Genomic DNA, 26603 nt, shown 5'->3' with positions numbered 1-26603 from the left:
ATACCGTTACTTATGGCTATTGTTTTCCAACAGTTTTCCAATTCTCTTGTCCGCTGAGCACATAGAACAAGTGATAATTGCTTTCTAAAAGAAATGCTTCTCTATCATATTACAATGTGCTTTCAGGTACTTAAGACTATATAAGATGTTACATAAAACTAAAATCAGTCGTATAATACAGCAATCATTTTTAAACCCCACATAAAACACATAAGAAGAAAACCTATGTATGAGCAGATACATTCTTTCTTTTCCAGTTATCAGGGACTTATAAATCATCTGCAAAAGATGATTTAGCCATCTGACGATGCCTAAAAATTACTCTTAGCTGATTCCTGCCGTCAAAATCCACCTACGAAAGAAGTAGTGTTGAAGCATTTTGATCAAATACATCAAATAGAGCAGGTCACAAATTTCCCTCATTGCAGTGTGCATACAGTAATATACTACACTGGAGAAGCACAGTTTAATCCTGAACTATACTGGTTCAACAAACTAGAAAGAAACATTCAATTTTTTAAATGTCAAAAATTCCAGTTAACGTGACATTGTGAACATTAAATAAAATGATCTGAACTCTAGGAGTTGTCTTTTATTCCGTTTCTGTTCTGCAGATAACTGAAATCTTATTTTTCCCTCTAGGTTTGCTCATAATGCTGGAATTGCCTGCAGTGTTAAAACTCTGGATTTCACTCATCGTTTAAACAGAAAGCAAGACCAATGGAATTAGGATATTTTAAAATGTTCCAGATATATGTTGTCAGCCAGTTACAACCCTGACAATGGTTAGTCAGGATTTTTGATCACGTTAAATGTTTTTCCAAAACTAAATTCACCAAAAGCAGAACTAAAACTTCATTCTGTTACCCTTAACTTTTTCAACTGTTGACTTACAGGAGCTTTGCTTTCAAAGACTGAGCAATAGCAGAGGCATTGTCCAAGGTGAGAAAAAAAAATGTTTATATATTATATAAATAAACAATGTTTCTTTTCAAATAAACAAGTATTTATAGCAATTTCTACCAATGTGGGAACTTCTCTTCCCACCTCTTGATCATCTAATGTTGTTTTCCAACAGTGTTATGGCTGACACAAGCCATAACAGTGTAGAACGCTTCTTTGTAACATTTTATGATTGCCATATTTGCCTTCCAAAAGAAAAGCATCTATCGCATTACAATGTAGCATGCAGTACATAGGCTTTAACGATTCTGTAAAACACAAAATTGTTTTGTTCTGGGATCAACGTTTCACTGAATACCTGCAATGTCATATTATGATTTAAGATCTAGCACTCTGCACAGCCGTATGGGGTATAGTTTTAAACTAATGGTGAAAAATGGTTACGCCAAGTTTGCTGGAATGTTTCATTTTTTTTCGTGGCCAAGAAAATTAATTTATTGTGGTATTTGCTTTGCTATTGGTCATTTATTATTTGACTTCAAAAAATAATAAAAAAGGCATGTCTTTAGATCCAACCTGTATTACTAGCTTTTGCTGAAAAACTGACAGTCACAGACCCACAGACCCAAAACAACGCCATTTGTGATTGCTATAGTTGGCAAACGCTCTTACTGTGGACAGTTATTTTAGCAAAACTACAATGACACTAGAAGACCTAATTTTATTTGGAGGAGTATGCACACAAGGCAGAGGTGGAATAAGCTATGCCAACAACTGAGCAATTTTGCCAGAGCAAGTAGAATGAGACTATAGGTACTATATGAGGATAGCTGATCTCGTGAACAGACTACATTGTTACACTGCTGCCTACAAAGAGATATTAAAACAAGGCTTTTCACCATAGTTTCAATATTACACTACATCATTTTGTCCATGTTGCCATATTTTCATTTAAAACATAGGTAGATCAGTCACATGTAAACACACTTTTCTATAAACAGCATTATAGTCAGGAAATTCTATATGGGAATAATTTACTATGTGGTGATCTAGATTTTTTTAAAAAATGAGTGTTTTTAAATGGGGGTTGGGGTGTTTTTTTTGGTGTTTGTGTTTTTATTTTAGGGCAGCTTGGAGATTGGCCCAGGCAGGATGATAGAGCTGGAAAGGGTGATAAGAAAAAAAAAGAACAAACTTTAAAGGGGCTGTTAGAAGAAAATTCTTGTGCAGAGAGAAAGGAAGAAAGGAGGACAAACATAGGTGGGGCGGAGGCTGAAAGAAGGTCCGAGGGAGAAGCAGCAGGACAATTTGACTGGAGAAGTCACACTGGGGTGAAAGAGGGATTTTTACAGCAGTATTTGGGGAAGTTTGCATTTTATATCTTGTTCCATTCCAAAGTCCAGAGGAGAGAGAGATTAATGAATTGTTTAAGCTGACATAAAGCTAAAGGAAATAGAGATTTTACAGCCATATCATTTAATCACAATCCCATGCTTTGTATGGAAAACTGGACCTAACAATCCTGCAGAAAAAACACTTGCTTGCACTCAACGTCACGGCAGACATAGCTGGTGACCTCACTTTCCCCTGTGCCTGTGAAATTCAACTTTAAAGAGTGCATACTGTTGGCACTGTGATTTCACGTGACCTTACATTCAGCCTACATTCTGGGCTAAAATGTGGGTGCACCACAAAAGCTGCTGTCATGACGAAGTGTTACGGTGCCATGGAACGTTGTCAGGAGAAACTGGAGGCTGAGACAGAAACTGGCTGGAGGTGGCAATGGGTGGTGTCCCAGAAGACCTCATGGCTGCTGTGCCCTTAGGGTGCGAGGGTGGAGGCAGATCAGACTTTTGCTAAAAAGAGAACAGAGCAGGTAGAAGAGCAGAAGCGAGGGGGCCATGACTTGTGAAGAAGAGGTGGCGATGAGCAGCTAGAAGGGGTTGGATTGGAAAAATCTCATACGTGGAACAGTTCCGATTTGGGCCGTTAGATCACTGCCCAGTGTACAAGTAGCTGGGTATTTGCATCGCTTTGCCTCTGAATTCTATATAACTAAACCCAGGAAAATATGTTAAAGTTGGATGTGGACTCTGGTGCCCTGTTCTGTCATGAGAGGCATTCTCTAGCTCACTTTGAAACACTAGTTTCTTTCCTGCTTGACTTTATTCTTGTTCTTTTGTCTTGTTCAAGTCTGTTGATGCAACAAACTATGTTAAAAAACTACTTGAAAAAGCACATTAAGTTTCCAAGTCTATTTGCGACATTAAACTATTAACAGGAATTAGTAGAACTACTGTAATAAAATATTTTCCTACCGTGCAAAACTAATGTTTAGATATTCCTCATTAGTTTTTTTCAGAAAGTAAATATTCCCTATGATAAAATATCCTATACATAAAAAGTATCAGTTTGCAGTTAAATAGTTTCACTCCCAAAAGAATTAATTTTCTGCTTCTACACTTTCAGTACCAGAAAATCCTCTGGTAAAGAAAAGAGCCAGTAGTTACAGTCAAGCTGTCTCTATCAGTAGAAAATTAGTGAAGACCATAAATACCTTCATATCTGATAGACAACTAACAGACATTCAGGCCTTAAGAAAACCTCCCTTGATTTTAACAGAATTAGGGCTTAAACCCTCTTGTTTAGCAAGGGATGTTAAAACAAAATATTGCAAATAACTGACACACTTGTCCAACCTGAGAAAAAAACTCCATTGCTTTTTTTCACTTGTTTTTCATTTGCAAGTTCTGATTGTAGACAGTGGATTTTAAGGGTTTTTTTGGGAGGGAAGAACTGCTGCAGATTAAGAAAGCCATCTGAAATGAACATGAAACTGTGCTCTCAGAAAAGTCTGTTTGCAATCTGGAAGGGTTTGGCTGCTTGACCTTAGGCAAGTGAAAGCACGTAGTACACTTTTGGTTTGTGCCATCGTTTGCCCAACACTGCTGTGGTGATGGTAATGATGCCTTTGAAAAGGACTTTGTGATACACAGCTAAAAACAGCTATGAGCCAAGGGTCATTATTGAGGTCTGTGGTCATAAAAAAATGCAGCAAGCCTGGAGAGATGCTGTAACAGAGTCATATATAGCAGCTAGAAATTGTTTAAAGACTAGGCATCAGGCTCAGTCTAAGGAAGCTGAAAGAGTCTGCAAGTTTAGTGCTGTATCTTTTGAGTTGCTAACTTCCCATTACCTTTGCCGCCTACCATCCCTGATAATGAGTGCATCTACGTATATATTTGCATATATCTTCTTTTTTCTGAAGTTCAGGCTGAAATCAAGTCACCATAAAGCCTGTCATGGCAGCATGGCTATTGCTCATATATTCACCCCACACTTCAGAAAACAATTTGAAGTACCAAATAATTCGTACGCATGACAAATAAATTTATCTCATGATAAATAACCAAACTTTGGAATTCATTTTTCGTGACTATATGGAAGCAATTAGAACACACAATGTACTCTGAGGGAGCACTTGTATAATACTGTGCAACACATTATTACAAACACCGTATTAAAATAATACTGGAATTCCATGAAGTTCCAGCATTCCTATCCAACCGATATCAAAGTTAATTGTGTGACCTAACTGCAAACAATGCCCATACCACAACATGGTAGTTAAAGAGGTGCATAAAAACACTTATAGTTCTTATTGTTGTAATAAAGAAACAAATGGAATATGTTAAGAATTAGGTCTCATACAAGACTTGATAATGCCAGAAAAAGCTAGGTCTGGTAGCTCAAATATACCCGTGGAGAATAGATGAGCTCAGCAAAACAACATAATATCTGCTTTTTCACGTCTACACTTAAAAAAACCAAAAGCTCTGCTCTCAGACACTGACTCAACAGCAGTGCTACTTTAATTTTTGCTGCTACAAAGCAAAAATTTCAAGAAAGCCGTCTTTAGAAAAAATGCAAACTGTAATTACACCGATTGAAACTATGGTAGGCATATTTCTTGGCATTGCATCTTAGGCATATGCAGGAAGGCAGGTTTTAAATGTAACAATTTCATTTGTGTACCCTTCAGTACAAACTCTGAACCATGTATGTGTCTTCCATGCAGACAGGAGGCTACATTAGGCAGTCACCTGCACTGTCAACAGCTCACATAGCACAAGGGGGGTAGTATTCAGCTCTGAAAAGAAGAAGAAGCAGCTGCTGCCACGTTATGCTGACGTCTTCCTGTATTTGTACATCTCTCAAAATTTCTGCTATGAATAGGTGCTCATGGAAGGTTCTGCCTTAAGTTTTTAAATCCTGATACTGTAGTAAGACCATGTAGCTGAATACCCAGGTCTCTGTCTAAGGCAGTATTTTGACATACTCAGACTGAAGCTTGCATGCACGTCCACTGCACGTAGTAAGAACACTCACGCGTTTGAGAAATGCATGCTCCTATACTCCTTGCACAACTAGGGTGAATTGGCCATAAGGAGGAGAGAAAAAGTAGCTTTTAATACTTCAAGATAATATAGCAAAGCAGAGCTACTTCCTCCTCTTCCTTATTTTACAACAATATTAAAACTTCAGACAAGATGAAGAGTGTCAGCCAGTGGCAAGATGCAACAGAGGCGCAATGGCTGCCTTTCTGGTTTAGGACTTTTGATTCAGTTCCCAAACAATTTGTGCACCACTATAACCCTCACGTGTAGACCCCTTCCGTGCACTTGAAAGTAATCCTGCTTTAATCAAAGGCACAGAAGATGCATCCTAGCTACAGTTCTATCACAGCAGGGAGCAGGTGCTGTATTTCTTTATGTACCAGTAACTGTCTTGATAGTGTCAAGCTTTCCATTGTATCAGTCAGCTTCTTACATTTAGATGGCTAGTTCAGGCCAACACTGAGCCCTGACACTATTTAGACCATTTTGGACTATTTAAGGTCATAAATTGCCGACAATGAGGAAATTCACTGTCGCCTTCTCCCCTGTCCATTGAGCCTTCCACCGAGTTCTTGCCTGGGCTGCAGGACGCAGTCTGCCAGGCTCGTATTAGGTGTGTCTGGCTGAGTCACTTCAGCTAGGTCACGGCAGCAATTCAGGCACACCCCCCCACCAATATTTCAACAGTATGGAAAGAGTAGATATCAAGAATTAGTCTTTGCCATCAAAATTAGCTTTACAAGGGATCGTTCTGATTTGCATGAAGGCTTCCAGGGAGAGGGAAAGAGGCTTGAGAATGGCTTATAAATTAGTATCAAGTGTAGAAATATGAGTTATTTTAAGAGAGAATATTTTTCAACATTTTATTCTTAATTTTCAGAGGAAGAAAAAGTTTCTAGGCTAATTTAAACTGAAACAGAACTTCTTTTAACTATTCAGAAAAGAAAAAAAGTCACTAAGAAGGAGCCTTGAAATGCCGACTCCGCCAGCACACCAGTCAAGTCACACTAAAAATACTCCAGCAATGGTCAGCTTCTGCTTTTTTCCCTCTTGAACCCTGCATTTAACGCCGCACTCCTTCACTTCAGAACACTTCCCGTTTTCCAGTTCCCTCTATTCCACCAGTTCTTTCGAAGATTAGGAAATATCACAGAACCTAACGCAAACACCATCTGCATAGGACACCGATTAAACCATTAAGCGATTAATTATTTTTTCTAATTTACATAAAGCTTATACATCTTAGCGAGTCCAAGGCTATTGCCTCACAGCTTTGAAAACAGCCACTTTAGCAGCGCTGCTGGCTGCGGGCCAGGCGGGCACACGCGTGGCTCTGACACCGGCCCCACGACCCGCTCCAGAGCCCCGCGCTGCCCCGGGCCGCCAGTCCCGGCTCCGGGGGGTGAGACAGCTTCGGCTCCGGCTGCTGCCAGCGCCCCCCGCCCCGCCGGGACCCCCGCGCCCCGCCGGGACCCCACCTGAGCTTCTCCCCGGCCGGCACGGCCAGCTTGTTCAGCTTGTCCATGCTCCGCGCCGCGCTCGTCCCGGCCCGGCACCTGCCGCCGCCTCCCGCCGGGCCCGGCCCGGCCGCTCTCCCTCCTCGGGCCGCGGCTCGGAGCGCGGCGGAAGCTCCCCCGCCAGCAGCGCCTCCGCGGGGCTCGGTCGCGGCCGCCGCCGTGCCGGGCTGTTGAAGCCTCGCCCCGTCCCGCCCGCAGGCGCTGGCAGAGCCGGCACCCGGTGCCCGGAGCGCCCGGCCCCGCCCGCCCCCGCCCCGTCCGGCGGCGCGCACAGGTGGCTGCGGCACCGGGGCCGAGGTGGGGCCTGCGGAGCTGGGAGCGTGAGGGCTCAGGCCCGCAGCCCTGGGAGCGCCCAGGGGAGCGCTGGCGCGGCCCGGGGAGCCGGCAGTGCGCGGCCCGGGGAGCAGGGAGCCGGCAGTGCGCGGCCCCGGCCGGGCGGCGGGCTGGGGCCGGGGCCGGGGCCGGGGCCGGGGCTGGGTCCGGGCGGGCTGCGGTGGGGTCAGGCCGCCAGCCTCGCTGCCCTGGCCCCTGCGGGAGCCCTGCGGGCGCCTGCCCTCCGCTGCCCTGCCGTCTGCTGACGGTGTGCCAGGTACAGCCGGCTGCTGGGGGCACTTTCCGCCTCCCAGAGGCTCTCGAGCGAAGCTGGAGAAAATCACCCTGTTACTCCCACCCTTTTGAATATAAATGTAAGGGGGGAAAAAAATTTCCTCGCCTCGTTTCTCAAACTAAGGCGGGAGCAAACCCTGATCCTTGCTGGGACACAGGGCAAAGCCATTCCCAGCCGCCACGCAGGCAGCAGACCTGTGCTCTATGGCTCTGGTATCTCAGAGCCTGGGTTTTTTTTGCTTAGTCTTGGGCTTAACCATTTTCTCCTCTTTAAAGATGAACTTTATAGGTAGCTGTCCCTTCTGAGGGGCAATGTCAGTGGGCGTTCGTGCTCAGCCTTTATCCTGAAGGGCTGATAACCTGCATTCCGCTCCTGGGGACCATGACTTGTCACTTGCTCTCTGTACCCTCGGCCTGCCTGCAGCTTGAAGGCTTCTCCAGGCAGAAAAGCTACTCATTGTTTTTATTAAATGTACATCTACTTCATGTTAATATGCTTTCAGAAGTACCATGTGCTTTGAGGCTGCCCAAAGTTATTTCTTGGGGAGAGCTTGCTGTCACCTAGGCTAGATTTTCATGTGGATGTGTCTCCTTCCCAGGCTGCACTGACTGTAGTTTTTTTCTCGACAAAATGTAGCGGTGAAACAGACTTCCCCGGTTAGTGCAGATGACTCTGGGGAAACAGCCTGCCACAAGATTTGCGTCTTTGATAACAGTATTGCTCTGATCTTGGCATGGCTGGCGTTTTTGGTCTCTGAGCTTTTGACATGGAAATCAATTGATATTTGCATACACTATTGCTTTAGAGAGGGTCCATAGTGAAAAAAATGCCCTTTTTAGGGTATCTTATAAAGTTTGTGGGCTTTAAGGAATAACATCATAATGTTGAATGGCATTTACTACAGAAAAGTTTGGAATTCCACCCTGCATTGTATCTGGTTATGAACTGAACACCTTTTCAAATTTACTCCCTAAAATTTACTTTGAAAATTAAATTAACTTTGAATTAGTTAAAATCAGCACTCTGGCAATGTGAAGAACTGTGTATAAATACACTGCAGTGCTGCTTTACTTTTTGCTTATATAATCCCGGTATATCTAAACATGCGTCAGAATAGGGGATTTGCTCAGTAGGCTCACGGGGTGATTTCTCTTCCAGAACACTGCTTCTTGCCTGACTGTTGCTGAAATCCCAGACTGTTGCCCTTTGAGATCTTTGGTGGCAGCCTGTCATTTGCACTGCCGTGCTGGTTTCGCCTGGTTTCTTCCTGACTCGACAGTTTACAGGTTGAGTTTTAATGCTCTGCAGTGGCCGGTGCAGAGGGCTTTCACACCTGTCCTTGTAAGCACTGTCACCTTGCTGCTCCTGGGAAGGGGCCACTGCTGATGCCTCGTGCTCAGGGCGGTCCTTGAATCCCCTGTGCTCAGGGCTTGGTGACAGTGCAGCTCATGCAGGATCTCTCATCGCTGTAATCTGCTGGCCTACATGTTTGTGTAGCTGTGCAGTGAAATGGTTTGGGGAAGGAGCTCACTACAAATGATCTAGCAAAAAGTCACCAAAGAGGGGGGTTTAACTGCATTGGTTCCTTGATTAGATTCAGTGCACAAATGTTTGTGAGAGTGCAGCACAGGGTGGGAAGAATAGGGTGTGTGACTGCTTAGACCAGTACTACTGCCAAGAAGTTACTACTAAGAAAGTCTCCTTTGCGCAAGACAGGTTCATGATATTTTGTGGCATCTGCTGTAGGGCCTGTCCACTGGTCGTACCTCAGCCTTTTTGCTTCTTCCATGCACACACATGGCCCAGTGCATGGCTCTGCTTCACTTTAATATCTACAAGCAAAAAACCACAAACCCTTTCGTACTACTCCATCAGGGCTTGCTTCTACCTGTCTGGAAAACAGTACCGGGAAAGGAGGTAAATGCTTGTCCTCACAGCTCTGGCCCTCTGATTGCTTACACAGTGCGTATCTTACTTCCCTTTATATCCATGCCTTCCAAGACATGCTAGCGCGGGGAATTTTTCTGGGGGGGGAAAAGAGTCCTGGCCTGGAATTAGCAGAGGTCACTAGTACCAGGGGATGTGGCCTAGGCTGGCTGTCTTTGCCTACGCAGAACATGGGCAAAGAATAAATTATCCCCTTTCTCCCCAAAAAAACACATACAGGACCCCATATTCCACAGCTACCTTAAACCCAAGGCATCTGGGAGAGTGGTTTCTCTTGGCCACCTTGGAATACACTTTTCCTGGGGAACCAATGTAGACTCAAGTGCAGGTAAAGTCCTGAAATTAAGAGAAGGAAGCCACCCTCCCCCAGATATCAAACAAAGCCTTTCTAGTTAGATTCCTCTTCCCCATTTTAGATGTGTACCTGCATCAAAAACATCTGGATCTAAATAGTGTAGCCTCACCAGAAAATGACTACAGCCTACTTAGCTCTCTCTGGTCTCCCCCAAATCAGCCTATCTGGCCATCTACCCCGGTGTCAAGAAAGCTTGGTTGGGTGCAACAAGACAGGAAAACCACGAGAGAAAAAACTTAAATAAAGAACAGGCCCAAGCCCCTTCAAACAGCCCTAGGTCTCTTTTTTTGCCTAGCAGGTGGTTTCAGAGTGGTTTCCAGCCCATATTGGGAAAGGTCCTGTCTGTGGTCAAGAGGGTTTTAGTATGTCCATACAGCCAGGTTTGCAGCTGGCAAGGAGGGCCCTGCAGACCTGCACCAGGGACCGGGGGGGTGAGTGGCAGCAGGTCCTCCATCCCCCCCGTGCTACTCATGACCCTAAAACAGTGTCTCCGGGGGCCCACACTGGAGGGGGGCCGGGGCATCACTAACCCCCACTCCAGGAAACACCCTGCCTTCCTCTTCAGGAGCCCCGGGAGGGCCTGGAGGCGGTGGCAGGTTTGAGCCACGCAGTGAACATAACGCCATGCTATTTTTGTACTTGTAACCCCAGCAACTGTCCCTCTTTGACCTAATATGCTGATTTGGAGAATGCCAAAGAGGAAGTGGGATTTGTTTTACCACATGGATGACATCATGACCACAGTGATGGTTAACGTGAAACCCTCCGTCGCAGCTACGAGTGCTGTTCTTGGCGGGGAGGGATACGTTTTGAGGGATGTCTGTGCTACCTCCATGCTCCCTGGCACATCTGGGGCCAATAGGGATGGTGTGGGGGACACAGTCACTGGCTGGCAAGTGTTCTTGCCTGCTGAGACATGGCCTGGCAGCCTGGACCAGCCTGCACTGCCCAGCTGAAGGACAGGTCCCAAGGATGTGGGGCATAATGGTGTCCCAGGAAAATATTTCTTGATGTCTTGGATGAGGCTTTTTGCAGAGGTGTTCCCACAGTACTGGTCTTCTGGAGGATCATTATTCAAGCCCTTTACCTAAATGGTATTTTCTTCTGGATTTTTTTCTCATGTTTTAAGAACTTGCGTTCACACAGACTCTGATATTTTTGTGATTACGTAGATAGCCACGAACTTTATTTTCCTGTATGTGGCTACAAAAGATACAGGATAAATTTCTGGCACTATTACTTAATACAGGTAATGCAGGATTTGATAGTAAATGTCGCTGGCAGGATGGTTCACAGAATATACATGCTTTTTTATTTTTGATGCTTAAAACGTCATTGAAATTTTGGAGAAGACCTTCTGAATGCTTAGACAGACTTTCTAAATGTCACTAACTGTTGCAACATAATTTCCTCATCACTGCAAGTGTTGTGGCTTAATCTGGGTTTGTCTCTCCGATCCTCTCCCAATATGACTGTGTAATTCTCCATTTATGCTCATAAATAAAAAAGATTTTAAAAAGCAACTTCTTTATCTTGTATTTTTAGAAGCTAAAATTATTTTTTTACCCCTTCTGCTATTTTCTGCTGTTCATTTCCTACCGTCTCATTCCTTGTGCATGCTGCCTCACTCTGGTGATGTGTTCTGGTTTCTATTTAAGAGCTGTGAGGTCACCGAGGCATGGTCAAAACTAGACTCAGTGGAGCAAACTCTGCGACTGTGAGGATCCTGCCTTCATTTGGTCAGAATTTGCTGTGAATTGCCAGATATTTCCTGTTTATTCAGGGCTCCAGTTTTCTATGCGCTATTGTTAAGATCATTTATGGTTTGCCTTTGCTTCTCTGAGTAGATAGAAGACTCCTGTAGCATAGAAACAAGGGATCATAAGGCTTGTCTGAAGCATTTTAGTCGTTGGTAAGTGGTGTTCCTAGATCAGAACAAGCATCTTCATACAGAGCCAATCATTGTAGAGAAACCATTAGGCAAAATCCAGTCAGATTGCTATCACTGACAAGACTCATGTTTTTTCTTGGCTGAAGTTTTCTCTCTGACTCCTGTGATAACTGCTTTCTCCTATTTCCACTAAAATTAATGCTCTCTAGTTTAATACCTTCCAGTACGTGGTTTGTATAAGGATTTTGGGTTTGTCAGGGATTCCTGCTGAAGCTACTAATATCCCTAATATTCACATTATGATGTTGAATATTATATAAAGTATCAGCTGTACATATCTTCCTTTTAAATTCGTAAGCCTTGATGCTAACACCTTTTTACAGAGACCATTCATGCCATTATCTTAATGTGGAATACAGATTATGACTATGTTTAGTCTAGGGAACGTAGCGGCCAATGCTGATCTGCATCGGCAGCTGAAGCCACATCGTGACTGCCATGGCAGGGTGAGGCTCAGTGATGGAACAGCATCTGCCCATAGCCTCCTCCACATGACACGGAACCCTAGGAATATGTCCCAGGCAGAAGCTGTGGCACACAGGAGAGATGAACAGTCAAGCTGCAGAAAAGAGTATGAAAAGTCCAAGCCAGTGTATAGGTACAGCCTTGGCTTTCAGTTGCCATTTCTGAACTTCTACGATTTGACATAATTGAAATAAAAAGCAGAGAATTGTAAACTGCATCGTGTAGCACAAAAATTTAGCAATGAGAAGGTGAATAAAACCAACTGCAAATATATTAGTTTAAAACATTAATTTACAGTAAATATTTTTAATGTTAATTTTTATTTTTAATGCTTTGAGGGGACAGTGCTGCATCAAAGGATCTCAATGAGGTATGCATGACTATTTCAAGAGGAAGCTGTTTTTTACAGATTACATTAATGCTCAGAGATACAGGCTAGTGCCTTCAATATACATAAAACAGCTGAGAAACCTGATCTGAGGTAAGCGATTGGTTTGATAACAAGTTTTCAATTTTATTCATAACATGGCCATATAAGACTTACTTTTTATGTCAGTCATGCTAGAAACCCCATTTCTTGAATCCTTCCCAATTTGGAAAATTTTTTTTCCAACATTAGTAGAGAGGATCATGCCAAATTTTTTTTCTTGGAAGTACTCAGGTGTCAAGGATGCAACTGTTCCTTATGGGAGAGAATTCAAGTAGGTTTCACGTACAACTGTCTTGCCAAGCAGCTAGTGTATTTTTTCACTGTGACTTCCCCACTTCTGGGAAATGTGGGGAAACACAAGATATTGCACATTTTAGTCTTTAAAAGACAGCTTTGTGAGCTTTTGCTTGACTTTTCCTTCAGGAAGTCCTGACAAAAGAGCAGCAATGTCAGCTCTCCTGAGCAATATGTGAAATGATTGAAAATTCACTTCAAAATATGTCTGATTTTACTGTCTTGAGGTCATAGTATTTTACTTGGCTCAGAGGTACTTCTCCCTGCCTAGATCTACATGCTATCTTAAATCTCTCACAGACTCTGATTATTGCTGCAAAGACAGTATTCATACATAGCGGCCTCTCAGCTTTGAGTCTTGAGGTCTGACTTTGTGCTGCTGCTGGGGTAACACTGAAGGTGAGAGCTTGAACCGTGGAAGCACAGTAACATCAATGTAAATGTAGCCAGTCAGAGGCAGAAATTTGGCTTGATCCATTTGTGTTCACATGAAAGTCAGTAAATGATTGCTGCAATTCTGTTTTTCAAGTAAACTGTGGAAGTTTAGTGAAAGTAGCCGAAACTGATACCACACCTTCCAGTTTTCTGAACTGGAAAACAGATCAAATTCTGACCACCTGAATCTGAACTGCAATCTGTAACCATGTTACAGGCTTTACTTTTTCCTCAAGGCCTGCTATTTTAAAGTACCTTGTATATATTTGACCCCTTCTACTTTCAGAAGATCTGTAGGAAGACATGCCCGCAACATGCTGAGGTGATGGAGAGCGAAGGGGAAACAGAGGCTTAGCAGTAGACTGTCACATGCTCCCCAGGAGGGTTTTGTGCTTGATCATATGGATCTCAATGCAAATTTGTGGGATTTGGTACCAGGTCAGAAGAACACTCAAACTCTATTGTTTAAAACTACGCCAATTTAGACATAGTTTTGTTTCCCCTTCATTTCTATTCTGGTTGATACGCTGCCTACTTAACTTACCGTTCAGTGTCCCATAGCTGGTATTTGGAAACCATGAGTTTATGGAACATGATTTCTCATGACATTCACTGTATTTCTACTTACTGATTGCTATAAACAGATAAAACACTGCTGCTTCGTGTTTAAAATAATACGTCTCTGTTTTTTCCAAGCATTGCTCTCTGACTCTCTGAATGGATTCTTTTCCATTTCCAGGACGCATAGAAGCTGTTTTAAACTAGAAAACACTACTTGTACAGGAAAAGTTACATGTGGGCATTCAGTTGTGTCTTAGAAGATGAGAAGAAGGTACTTTTTTTGTCCCAAGTATTTTTAAATAATTCTAATTTTCCAAAGTTTTAGTCTTGTCACTGTGGGTCAAATGGCTCAATGCCACAGTGTTAATTTTGGAAGTCAAAGAGCAACCACCCTAGAAATGCTAAAGCTTTAATCTGTAATCGCTTTTGATACTAAACTCATGTTCAAAGTTGTTCATATATAGTAATAGCAGTAGAAGGCACACTTGCAAATGCAACTCTAAATTTAATTGAATGGGATTTGGGTTTGTCTTCAGGCTCACTGGAGGAAGCAGGCTGTACATGTAGACATGTACTGCGGGGTAGGCAAAGATGTTAAACCAGAAAATTTAGTAGGATTTTCTCATGAAGGGGCCTCTGGGCAAACTCATTTTGCACCTGTGGAGAAAATGTTTTATTTCTCTGGGGACAAACCCATTGTGAAAAAGCTGCACTTCTGCTTTTCAGTTTTACTGTCATCTGTTCCACATGCGCACAGAAACACAAAATTTGCTCCTTCAGACAGGCTAATTATTTAATATTAAACTGAAAGTGTTTGAGGTCAGATTGCCTTGGAGGCAGTGATCTGTGTTGGAGCCAACAGACAGCTACAGTGAGTCTGAAGAGTAGTGCCGCTCCTTGGTCTGCAAATCTTATCCCCTTCCAGCAGTCCAGAGTGACTGCAATGGAGATAACTGTAACTGGCAGATTTAATCTAGCTCTGATCCCAGCCATGGAAGGGAGGTTGCAGGGGCACGGGCTTCTTTGCAGACTGGCAAGCCGCTCTTGTTTCTGACTTTTCTGCAGCACTTGTAAACCCTGCTCTCCTTCCTCCTCATCTCTTGCAACTGGGTTAAATCTTGGCCAGGTTTGCTTCCCTGTCCATCCTCCTGTTTGGGGAGGGTACCCTGGAGGGTACCCAAGAGACCTTAGTGGGAGTGCTTAGCAGAGGGCGTTGTTTGGCCCTGGCTTGCACGGGGCAGAGGAGGATGTGGAGGAGAAGCATTTTGTGTCCTTCCTTTCTGCGCGTGCCTACTGAGCATCAGTCAGCATTCACACATAGATAGTGAACGGTCTAAATATGTTTGTGTCCCTGCTGGCAAGATTGTGTATATGCACAGTCAAAGGGTTGCAGAGTTTTCAGATTTCAAAATTAAAGGGATGTCTTAAAATGAGGTTATTTTAATATAGCTCTGGTGCTGTTTACACATAGCATGATGCCTTCAGTACCTAGAAAATGCTGAAAACCCATTAGTTTTTAAACCACTTCTTTCCTGCACTGCCCTATAATACATACAGCCAAGGAAAATGGTTGATCTTCTCTGGCACAATTTGGTAACCTGCACTGCTTCAGTGACCGCAATAATTTCCTAAGCAGGAACAGGAAAAATACTTTGTCTGTAGTCTTTTCTGGTTTTTGTGTTTCCATCTTCTTAAGACTGCTCTCTTCTGTTTCTTGGATAACTGGACTTGCCTAACACTATGTTCTGGGAGCAGAAATGTCACTGAACAGAAAAAGTTCTGACAGTCCTCACCCAAAAGTATAGTGGATTTGAAATATTACCTTCCAAAAACGTTCAGTAATCAAGATGAGGGACTTTCTAAAGAAGAAATTATCTTATTAAATAAAAATATAGCAAACTATTATTTGAAATAATAGCAAGATAACATTTTATGACCAAAGATAAAGAATTTCATGGAATACTCTCTTCTGTGGGGAAAAATTGCTCAGATTTGTAACTATAGCCATTAATCTTTTCTGTTGTCTAAGACTGAAAATTTTGTGAATTGTTGCAAAAAATATTACACAGTTACACAGTTGGTAACTTTAATTGCATTAAGACTACAAAACTGTAGCAGATTAATAGAGTGCCACGTTATATCATAGTGGGTTATTATTTTTATATAACCTATTGTGAAGCATTTATTGCTGTAGTTCAGCATTTAGAAGAGTTACTTCCTAAGTTTGTGGTCATAAGGGCCTGTGCATCTTTCTACTCTCAGAGTGTATTGGGAGAAAAAAAATCTACATTTAGTATCAAACACTTTTTCAGAATAACTGTTTCTACCTTTTTTGTCATCCCTTCAGATTTAAAATATGGAGCGAACTCGGAGAGAAGTGAAAGAAGAAAAAAACTGATAGATGTCTGCATGTAAATAAACGCATATATGTAAATTTAAATGTTCATTGTATTGCAGTAGCACATAGGAGCCTTATTCATAAACAATTATCCTTTTTTTCATTCTGTGTTGTTCTAATAGACAAGAAGGTAGCTACTGCATTGAAGAAATTACAATCTAAAATATTTTGGGATGAAAGAAATTTTCTGACTGGTAGTTTAGAAATCGTATACATAGATGATGGTCTGACAAGATTTTTAATTTCTGGACACTAGTGGATTTTACCAACATCTTCAGCATGGACTTGCGTACTTGAACCTTCTCCATGTTGTATTGATCTGCCTGGGATTATGTTACACATTGGAAATTGTCCTGTTTGTTATTGCCACAATACTGTTGAGTCAGGAATATGTTTATAAACAGACTGATGAGTGAAGACTAGATTGCTGTGTGCCATTTGTAATTTGAAACTGTTGACAAGGTATATATTATTTGTATAGCTTTTGCTGTAAAATGTTCATATTAGTTAGCAAATAGGAAGACAACAGTGATACAATAGAGTCTTCCAGGGAGAAATTACTGGGTTTTAAGGTATCTTTTCCTTAAGTGTTGTGATTTCTTTTAAGCTTAAGCCTTCCGCAACCTTGGATAACTTTTATCATTCTGTTCACAGGAGAATTTCCCCCTTTATGAAAAAGATTCCTCAAAGTATCATGAGCTTCTCAAGAAATTGTAGATTTCTGTTATTATTATTATTCCTGGTAGACCTGATACCACCAACACTTTCCTGAATCAAAGTTCACGGTGTAAATTTATTTGTTCAGCATGGTCCATTGGGGTGTTATACCATGTCAGTGAGTGATGTTCGTTTGCTTGCATACGGAAGCACCCATTTGCTCATTCTTACCTGCCTTAGACACCTGATGCAGGCTAATGTCACAAATGTCTATGAATTGAACCTTTGATCTGACCCAGGATTGCTTTATTTTAAGTAAGCCAATACTCAAGAATATTAGAATAGAAAGAAATGCCATAATAAGCAAAATTTTGAGCTTTGTATAGAATAAATTCTAAGCCTGGCTAGCTATCTGCTGGAGCTATGCCATGGGCTGTGTTTCAGAATGTTCTTGGTGTGTTCATTGAGAAAAAACGACACTTCAAATCTGTACAGAAAGTGGGGCTTTCCCAGAAACCGGTGTTCCATCCTGTGGACTCTGCAAGGTAGGTACATGATAGGTATAGATATATGCTGATACGTTGGTTTTGACTTAGGCTGGTTCTGGACCATTTACATCTTTAATCCTGAAGAATTTATTCCCATTATTCATTGTGATTAACAGGGGGTCTGAAATTATATTCACCTTGATGACGGTAGAGAAGTGTTGCCGGAAAGACATCATCAGTAAGGGCTCTGGTCTGTGATCTGAAACCAGCTACATTTGTTATTTTTCAGTGTTTTCTTAGAGCCCAGCCCCCTCTTTTAAAAGCTAAACCCCAATGAAGTACCAATGTGATGAAGGTATATTATACATATTTACTACTGCTTCTGTTTAAAAGCTGAAATTGTTGGAATTTTGGTTTTATCTCTAAATTTTTAATAAAGCTCTGGCGAGGGATTAGCTAGCAGGGAATACCTGTAGATGTGGATCATACTTTCTGTTTCTTTAAAAAGACAACATAATGACAGGAAATATTTGACTTTGGAATTTTTTTCAGAGTATATGTAAATCTATCTATTTGTGGGTTATATGCGGACAAAAAACATCCAGTAATGAATAATTTCTTAAACATTATTTGTACCAGTAATATAAAAGGAATGGTATTTCATGCTGACATTTCAAGCAATACGAACAATATTTTACTTCTCTGATCTTGAACTGTTATTCATTAAAGCAACAGCATGGATATATGCCTTATATTCCTGTGTATTCCTTTAGAATATTATTGCTAGAGCCAGAGGAATGAGATAAGGAATATCTTATCTGATATTCCTGATAAAGGGAATTAATTATATCAGCCAGGTCAGAGATTTAGAAAAGGATCTGATCATTTTTATGAAATGAATACTAAGGCAAATTAACTGAAATGGTAAGATATGTAACAATTGGACTTGACGATCTTAAAGGTCTTTTCCAACCTAAACAATTCTATGATTCTATGATATTTTTAGATTATTTTCAGTATTCTGAGAACTTCATAAAATAATAAAAGCATGAAACTGGGCAGTGAGGAACTAAATAAGAGAAATGACAAAGCTGTGGTAGCAGGTGTGTGGGGAAACTGAAGTGCCAGAATTGTGAAGAAGAAACTGAGACTTAATGCTCTGTCAAGGATAACATTGGAGAGTACCTAAACTGTGCAATGGCAGTCGGTGGAGGAGAATGGAAAACAGGAACGCTAGTAAGAACTGTAAAATAAAAAAATCTGGTTTTTTTCCCCTCAGAACTCTTGACTATTAGGAACAGAAGGAGACTGTCAGACTGGAAAATCAGGCATGGCTTGTGGAAGAATAAAATAAAATATGTTTTAAAACAGATCAGGCAATACTGTTCTGTTATAATTTTTAGCAGCAGTTTCAGCCCTGACGAAGACAGCCTTGGGCAGGGAGACTGAACTGCCTCCCTACTCTGGAGGATGTCCTTTTATCCCTCTGTCCTCCAGAAGGTTGATAAAATAATCTGCAAGAGGTGGTCTGAGTAGTTGTAAACTGTAGCATCCTGCAGGGAAGCTGCATATACTGCTGTCAGTGTGGCAAGGGATTGGCCATAGTCTGGCCTGAAAACACGTCACCTCTTCAAATATTTGGAGCATATCTGAATTTGAATTCCAAGAATTGCAACAAACGTCAAGACTGCAAAGTCAAAGTGTGTTTACATTGTGCAGTGGAGCACAGTGCCAGAGCTGGCAACAACTGAGCAGTTTCTGGAACAATGAGGCAAGGCATTTCAGGTCATGTGCAGCATCCAGTAATGCAGCTTTACTGCTTCTGGCAGCTGAGCAGCTCCTGTGCTTGGTGCTAGCTCCTCAGTCCCTATGCTGCACCCACTGCTATGTACAGATGTTCGGAAGCACTGGAAATTAGAGAAAGCTAGTATGGAAGTTGCCTGTGACTTTTAATTTCCTAAATATATGTACTATGATACCATCTGTATTTAGGTGGTTACAGATGATCTATCCAGAGAGGCTCTCTGATGCTCTGAATCATGTGTTGACAAGTGCTAATACCATGCGTCATGTAGATATGTTGCAAGTACCATCATGCCAGCATCCGTGGTGTTACTAAGGTAGTTCTACATTACTTACATTGCTGTTGCTCTTGGAAAGGCAGTTTATGAGGAATATGCTAGTAAAGAGGCATTTATTTGCATGCTGAATGCAATTTCTGTGTTTGTTTGGGGCAAATCTTTGAAATATATATCTTTGGCAAGTTTATTAATTCTATGGGTTGCCACCTGCAGCCTTGCAGGCTGTTGGGTTTCAGGTCTTGATTTTTGTTGCACAAAGGCTGTGGCATTCCTACCAACTGCACTTCACCTTTTGCCATGCCAGCTGCTCTGAACAGCCTCTCCTGAAGCTGTTTCAAGTGACTGGTTGCTACAGCACCAACTGTCTGCCTTGCAGCTGCAACAGGCCCTCCTGCCACAGCCCCTCAGCTTCTCCTTGCAGCTCGTTTTGTAACTTCTGTACCTTGCTTGTCTAGCTGACCCCGTTTTTAAGCACTGCAGTTTTCATGGCTTAGTATCTTATCTCGACTGTTTACCTGCTCTCATTTCTGTATTCAAGAAAGTCTGAATGAAAGGGTTTAATACTTTCCTTAGTTTTCTTGGCAATACTGCATAGACCACCTGCCATCACAGCACAAACGGCTGAGCTAATGAATGAAGCTTATACAAAAGAAAAAGAGGCTATGCTTTCACTCATTTTCACAGAGGCTAGTCTAAAGCGAGAAGAATGAAATGTCTCTCCTGCAGAGAGCATAAATACGTGTTGATAACACGCTCTAAATTAAATATTGTATTTCTTTTAAAAACTGAGAGGACTCCAGTTTGGAGACTTGGAGCAAAATGAGCCAAGACATCTGCTCTGTTTTCTGCCCAGTGTGTACCTGAGCTGGGGCACATGTGGAATTCTGCTAAAATGAGATTATAAATTAATAGTCCTTCACACTTCATTGCTTGACTGAGCCAGAAGTTATTTTCTTCTGAGTTTTCAGTCCCAGGTGCAGCACTTTCTGACTACCAAATATAAATTTCTAAAAGGGAAGAAAGACCAGTGAATTGAAACTTCAGCCACCTCTTCTCTGTGGTCTGAGTACAGCCATGTAATAGAGAAAAGGAAAGCACATCAACTAACAGGGTGGAGGAAAAAGATCCTGTCCAGACATATGAAGACAGTGAAAAATGGTTTGTGATTTGGGCAACAGCTTTCATTGCCGGTTCTGCTTCTGGCTTTGTGTACCAACATAAGCAGGTCGTTTTGGTCTAAGTCTTAAAAAGGTGACTTGTTTCTTTGATTTTTGATATCCAACTTGAGCTGCTGCGCAGCTGATATTCTATTGCTATCTAGGCTGGTCTAGAGTACTAACAAAGATAAATGTTTCTACTTTCACTAAAACTTAGTGAGATTAAGCTGCTTGTTACAGACCTGGCTTCCCCTACAGCTGGGCCAGTGTATGCTTCTTTCTCAGAGGCTGATCCACTTCTGCTCTTCAAAGAGGCTTAATAGATATCTGCTATTATTTAATACTAGTCTGTCACACTTGTTATCAGAAAGTGTCTGTGATTTACCTTGTTTTACATCCCTAAAAATGAGCGTAATGTTTCCAATATTAAAGAAACATTTCTGTAATTACACTGTTAAACACCCCTGCCCCAAATGGCATTCCATAGACAGCTGAGTCGAAGACATTGTTTAGTGAGAAAGGCCACTGAAATAGGGGCTTTCTAGACATACCTAAAATATAATTCATTTAAAATTTTAAGGGATGCTGCAAGACAGGTAAGGCTGTTGCCTAAATATTGCATCTCTGAATTTTTCTTAATTGTGAACTACAAGCAGATGGTGGGCTGATGGGAGGCGAGTCACTCGTGATCTAAAAGCCATACTGCATAGGACTGAACCTAAGGTCATATACATTGCTCTTCAGCTGAACATATTGTTAGCTTGAATGGCTTCTATATTGGATTTGGTTTTCATCCCACCTAGAACACTATTAATGTAATTCCACCTTGCATCTCCATGTCCAGTTTACAAAGACAATTTGAAAATGTCTTCTATGTGGTTGCAGTCGTAGGAGAATGTGATGTACAGAAATAGTTTCTCCCTTGTGCAATTTTCCTTATGCATCATTTTCAATATAAAACAAAGCAAAAAACCCACATTCACTATTTACCTATGGAAAACTATCAAATGTTATTTGACTTAAATAGGGGACAGCATATTTTGCCAAGATAGACTATCACAAATATTTGGCAATTCTCAAAAATATGGCAAAGCTTGGTTAGAAGATTGGATTTGATTTCCTTAGTACTAAGAAAAATGCCCAGTTAAAGATTCATAGTACTGGAGTGTGTCTGTCTGTTTGCGTGACTAGGCAGTTCTTTTGACATGGGGCTGAGATGGGGAAGGTGCTGTGATTAAACTGTGGTCTCAGGTTCAAATCCATGCCGTCTATGGTGGTGCGACAAGGCTTTTAATACTGTGATCTTTCCAGTCTTTTATTGTTAAGCTTTGGTAAAACACCTCAAAAATTATTTCAGAATACCAGTTTTACCTGGCTTTAGATTCAAGACAGCATGGTGAACAGTCTAGTTATAAGAGCAGAACTGAAATTCCTAGAACTTGGAACATAATATGCTCCTGAGCTATGAGGGGCTCTTTCCTCCTTCTCAAGTAACTGCTGTCTTTGCAAAAGTCTTGGTTGCTCTTGGCAGGATGGAAGAGAAACTGCTGTAACACAAGTGTCTGTTGCCCCCTTTCTGCTGCAGGAGTGTAATATTCTCTGATGCTGTAAAAGGAGGCAAGATGGTGTTGCTTTGCTGAGCAAATATTTCCTAGATCCTCCTAGGATCCAGGAGAATATCCAGGATTAATTCTAATCAGCAGGCAATGGCTGCCTCTGTAAATATTTGACGCCTGAGTAGACTTTTGTCATAGCCTTTCTATGTTAAACATGAGTAAATAATATATAAAAGTGTGATTTAAAGTCAAATCTAGATACTTTTTTTTTTCCTGAGGATATATACCTACCAAGGAAGTGTCCTGTAGTATGCTTCTGTGATGCTAGAGTGGTTATGTACTGGAAACCTCTTTTGGTCTCTTTTAGGTGTCATTTTTATTGGAAGGTCACTGTATGAGGAGGTAGCTTCTGAATTTGCAGCCCTGGTTTTTTCCTGTTTTGGGAATAAGTGGAGCTTTTTAAAGCGGCATTAAGCTACATCAAAAACTAAGGATAGCAAGGATCTAAATCTACATATTTGGACATAAAACATGCAAACTGAGTCAGTGCTGGTATTTAAAGGATATATGGTAGTTAAAAATCCATTACGGTATATCACAAGTAGAGGGGAAAACCTTTCCTGCTTACTAAGTACTGGGATAGAAGTCAGCTACCACATTTGCTTTTTCAGCTTGGAGCTTTCTCTGGAGCGGGGAAAGTCTAAATACAGATTGTCACAAGATTTCTGTTTTGCTGCATCTTGCTTAAAGAGACAGCAAAAGCTTTGTCTTTATTATTTCTTAAGGAAACAGTCTATTTCTCATAAAATCTCATTGATTTTATTAGTATTTTTGCTAGGATTTGTCTTTGGTTAGGCAAAGTAATCCACTGAAATAAAAATATAGGTGCAAGAAATCTAAGTGGTTCAAAGTGAAACTGAAAGTATCATGTTGTACACCCTACATTTATTACCTAAGAATAAATTTAATGATAATGCCTATGTAATCTCCTCCCTCCAAACAGGATTAGAAAATTCTCTATGTGTGAAATTTGAATGCCATTGTAGTCTCTTAGAAGTTTACTGATTTATTTTTTGACCTCTCTTTTATTCTTAAGCTATTGTCTTAATGTTTATGCCTTCAGTTTTCCTGTCTTTTTAATGAGAAGTAAAAATGCAACAGAAAAAAATGGATTATGCATGTAAGTACTTGAGACAATGATTCTTGCTAGAGGCACGGACAATGAGTTAGATGCACTGAAGTGTCTGACTAAATTGTTGAGAGAAGATGGGTGCAAGTCTCTGTCAGGAGTAGACAAGAATTGATTTTGCCAGCGGAGGTCTGTTTGCCCTTCGAACCATTGCCCTCTTTTGTTGCCTGCGAGCCTGGGCTGGCCCCTGAGAGCACAGAGTCTGGCTGGCAGCTGCAGTGGTGGCAGTATTGGCCACCGCTTGGCCAGTAATCTCCGCAATATTCACATCTCTGATGCATGTAATTGCCCTGGCCCTGTGACATCGCAGCTGGTGAAGGGGACTTTGGGAAGCAAGTTACAGCTTTCACCTGCAGAGCAGCTGTATGTTTTTCCTTACTATTTTGTGTAAAGAACTCAGAATTCCTGATGCTTTTCCATTATAGCACCCCTGTGAGACAGGGAAATACTAGTATTTCCACACTGCAGGTGGGAAAGAAAGCAAGGAATGCTAAAATAATTTAGCTGAGTTTACTTCAGCAAAGCAAGGTTTCAAATCCACATTTATGAAATCCAGGTTTAGTGATTATTGGAAACCATCACTCCAAAAGCTTTTTGCCTTACAAGCTCTCCTGACCCAGCTGCAAATGGGCTAAGAGGAGATCCAGGCCTTCGCATGTGGTGTATGGAGAACTTGTCCATGGATATAAATGGTGATGGCTGTGAAAAAACTGAAAAGTGAATTTTTCACATTAGGTTATTTACCTTCCTTAATGAAGAAATAAAAGAAAAAATGCAAGTGGAAGGGGGAGGATGAAAAAGGAGTTTATGTATAATGTTTCTTGTTCTTACAGTTTGAGTTACGCAAGCGCATTGTAAGTGGAACATCTCAGCATTACAAGATACCTTCCTGGTATGTAACATCTCTTACAACTGCGATTTATATAGCTCAGGAAAATACATCTTTTCTTGGAGGTGAGGATGAAAAATTTCAGTCTGGAATTATTAAAAATTATGAGCAAATAAAATAAAGATGTTAGAAAGTAATCTATAAATCAATCTTAAGAAGGCTTATTTGATTTAAGAATAGCATTTTTTCTGCATATAGTATAAATTCCTGGCAAAATAAACTAGTAACATTTTCACAGCAGTGAAAATTGGTAGATATTTATTTCAAGAAAAGGAGATCAAATGCTGCCCACACCATAATTAAACAACACTTGTAATTATGTGTTCCTTATCACAGCTCACTTATTATCCAGGATCTCCCATAACTGCGTGTTGCTATATACAAAATGGTAAACTCAAGATTTGACACCTCATACATGACTTGCAGGTGAAGATTTCTCATTTGCATAGTAATCCGGCACAGCCAGAACAGGCTTCTGAATTTGCACATGTGATAGAAAGCACTAATTTTGTGATGAAAGATTCCAGTCCTGATTTTGGAAAACAGTCCCCAAAGCTCATGTGTTGAGAGAAAAATTTATACTGAGCTTGATTTGGGATGAATTCCTAATCACATTAGCTATAAAGAAGGCCTTTTAATTTCACGGTCCCTGGGAAAGTGAAATGAGTAAGCTGAAAGCACTGTGAAACAACTTCTGCGTGAACATCTGATACTGGAAGTCTTCAACTATCTACACTGAGGTGACGGAGCTGTAATTACATTTCTTTCTCAATGTGCTTCCAAATTACGAATTTTTATAACTGAGTTACAGCTTATATGCCGGTTTTGCTGAATACAGTTATAAATACCTATCTTATTTGCACTGCTTATTAAAATGTTAAGTAAAGATAGCAAGACTGCATGCTTAGAAAGCACTTAAGTTCCAGTATTCTGAAACATCTGTGGTATGAGGTTGCTTTTGATATCTGCGCTTTCTTAAAGAGTGCTCCCAAATGTAGTGTGATGGTTGATATAGTGTTCTTCCTGGCATAAATCTTAAAATGGAATAAAACAGCCCATGACTGTAGTCAGTGGGATGTTTGAAACTTCTCCGATGGGAAACATCTGGGACGTGCTGTTGTACTGCCATTCTTGAGAGCGAACTTGTTCAGTGTTTTGGGTGACCCCAGGCTTTCAGAGTGGGAAGGTATCAGCTGAGTCTGCTGTGTGGAGTGAAAAATACAATGGTGCTTCTGCAGGAGGAACGGCTTTAGGCAAACCTCAAGATTTCAACATGATGTCAGGACTGTTGAAAACATGTAAACCTGTGAAAGCAATTTGTTGCACAACCCTGGCAGCCAGCTCCAGAGAGGGCTTGGGCTAGTGCCTCAGTGCTCTACTGTCCTGTGTTTGAAAGTAGCACCTCTTCTGTTACTGTTTTGGGAAGCGAGGAAGGAAACCAACCATTCATTTTTGCATTTCAGGAATAGGATAGGACACTAGCAGAGTTTGCACCTTGAAAATTTCACTACTATATTCAGTAGTTGCTTGGAAGCAATCTGGGTAGACCTGTGGCTTTGAGTGTTGATGGGAACTAGTTTACATCAGGCTGTCATTAGGCTGTCAAAACTAATACTAATCGAATTAACTAGGAGACTTCATGGAAAGTGTAGTGCAAAAAGGTTTATTTCAGAGTATTGATATGATAAAGTCTTCCCAGATACAACAATTTTGTCTTTTTTGCTCCTGTAATCTTTTCCACCTTAGGGAAAGAACAGGTATAGTATTGATTAGAGGGAAAAGAGCCTTCCATTGAGTTAGTAGAGGTATTTGGTGCAGAAATCAGGGAAGCATACCCATGCATGACTGCAGATTGCTCCTGGTACACCTGCGATATGATTTCCTAGCAGAATGTAGAATAACTGTACGTTTTAGTTCACAGCGCATTTATAGCCTTCTAGACTCAAAAATCTTTCTTATGCAGAAGAAGAATGCGAAGTGTTACACTAGTGAGAGCTAGAATGGGAAAGACAAAGAGCTTTGGACAGTGGCATGTCGGGGGACCTAGCTTCTGTCTAATGAAGCCCCATGATGAAACTTTCATGACAGGCAGAGACCTGAAGCAGTGGCCATTGCCAGGAGAAACAAAGAATTTTGGTCTCACCTTGTCTGGTAATTACTATTTTTCTGTTTATCTGTCCTTAGTGTTTTGGGCCGTTGGGGATTACCTGCTGTATGAACAGGCTTGAACAGGCCTGTTCATGTGACTTTGGTGGATCACTGTAGACTTTTTCCAGTTAAAACATGCAAACTATTTGACTGCTAGAAACTCAGGCAATTTTTGCAA

The 26603-nt window shown here is 41.3% G+C and overlaps 2 protein-coding genes across 7 annotated transcripts in view; one reads left to right on the top strand and one right to left on the bottom strand.

The window, feature by feature from the left end:
- The window catches only part of BLNK (B cell linker), a 100349-nt gene that overhangs the window by 41187 nt on the left and 32559 nt on the right, over window positions 1–26603 (bottom strand). Inside the window, exon 1 of one of the 6 annotated variants that reach the window (XM_055721287.1) lies at window positions 6779–7267. The exons of 4 other annotated variants lie outside the window; for them this stretch is intronic. In XM_055721287.1, coding sequence (XP_055577262.1) covers window positions 6779–6825 — 47 coding nt within the window. In that variant the 5' untranslated portion in view covers window positions 6826–7267. Of the gene's footprint in view, window positions 1–6778; window positions 7268–26603 lie in introns of those variants that run through there. One more of the 6 variants, XM_055721289.1, reaches the window with a different exon arrangement.
- The window catches only part of DNTT (DNA nucleotidylexotransferase), a 158286-nt gene continuing 155974 nt past the window's right edge, over window positions 24292–26603 (top strand). The window contains exon 1 of the mRNA XM_055721291.1: window positions 24292–25017. The gene's annotated coding sequence lies outside the window, so the exon portion shown is untranslated. The remainder of the gene's footprint in view (window positions 25018–26603) is intronic.

Source organism: Falco cherrug, chromosome 9 (genome assembly GCF_023634085.1).
Source record: "Falco cherrug isolate bFalChe1 chromosome 9, bFalChe1.pri, whole genome shotgun sequence".
NCBI classification, from domain to species: domain Eukaryota; kingdom Metazoa; phylum Chordata; class Aves; order Falconiformes; family Falconidae; genus Falco; species Falco cherrug.
This window is presented reverse-complemented; position numbering and strand designations above follow the sequence as displayed.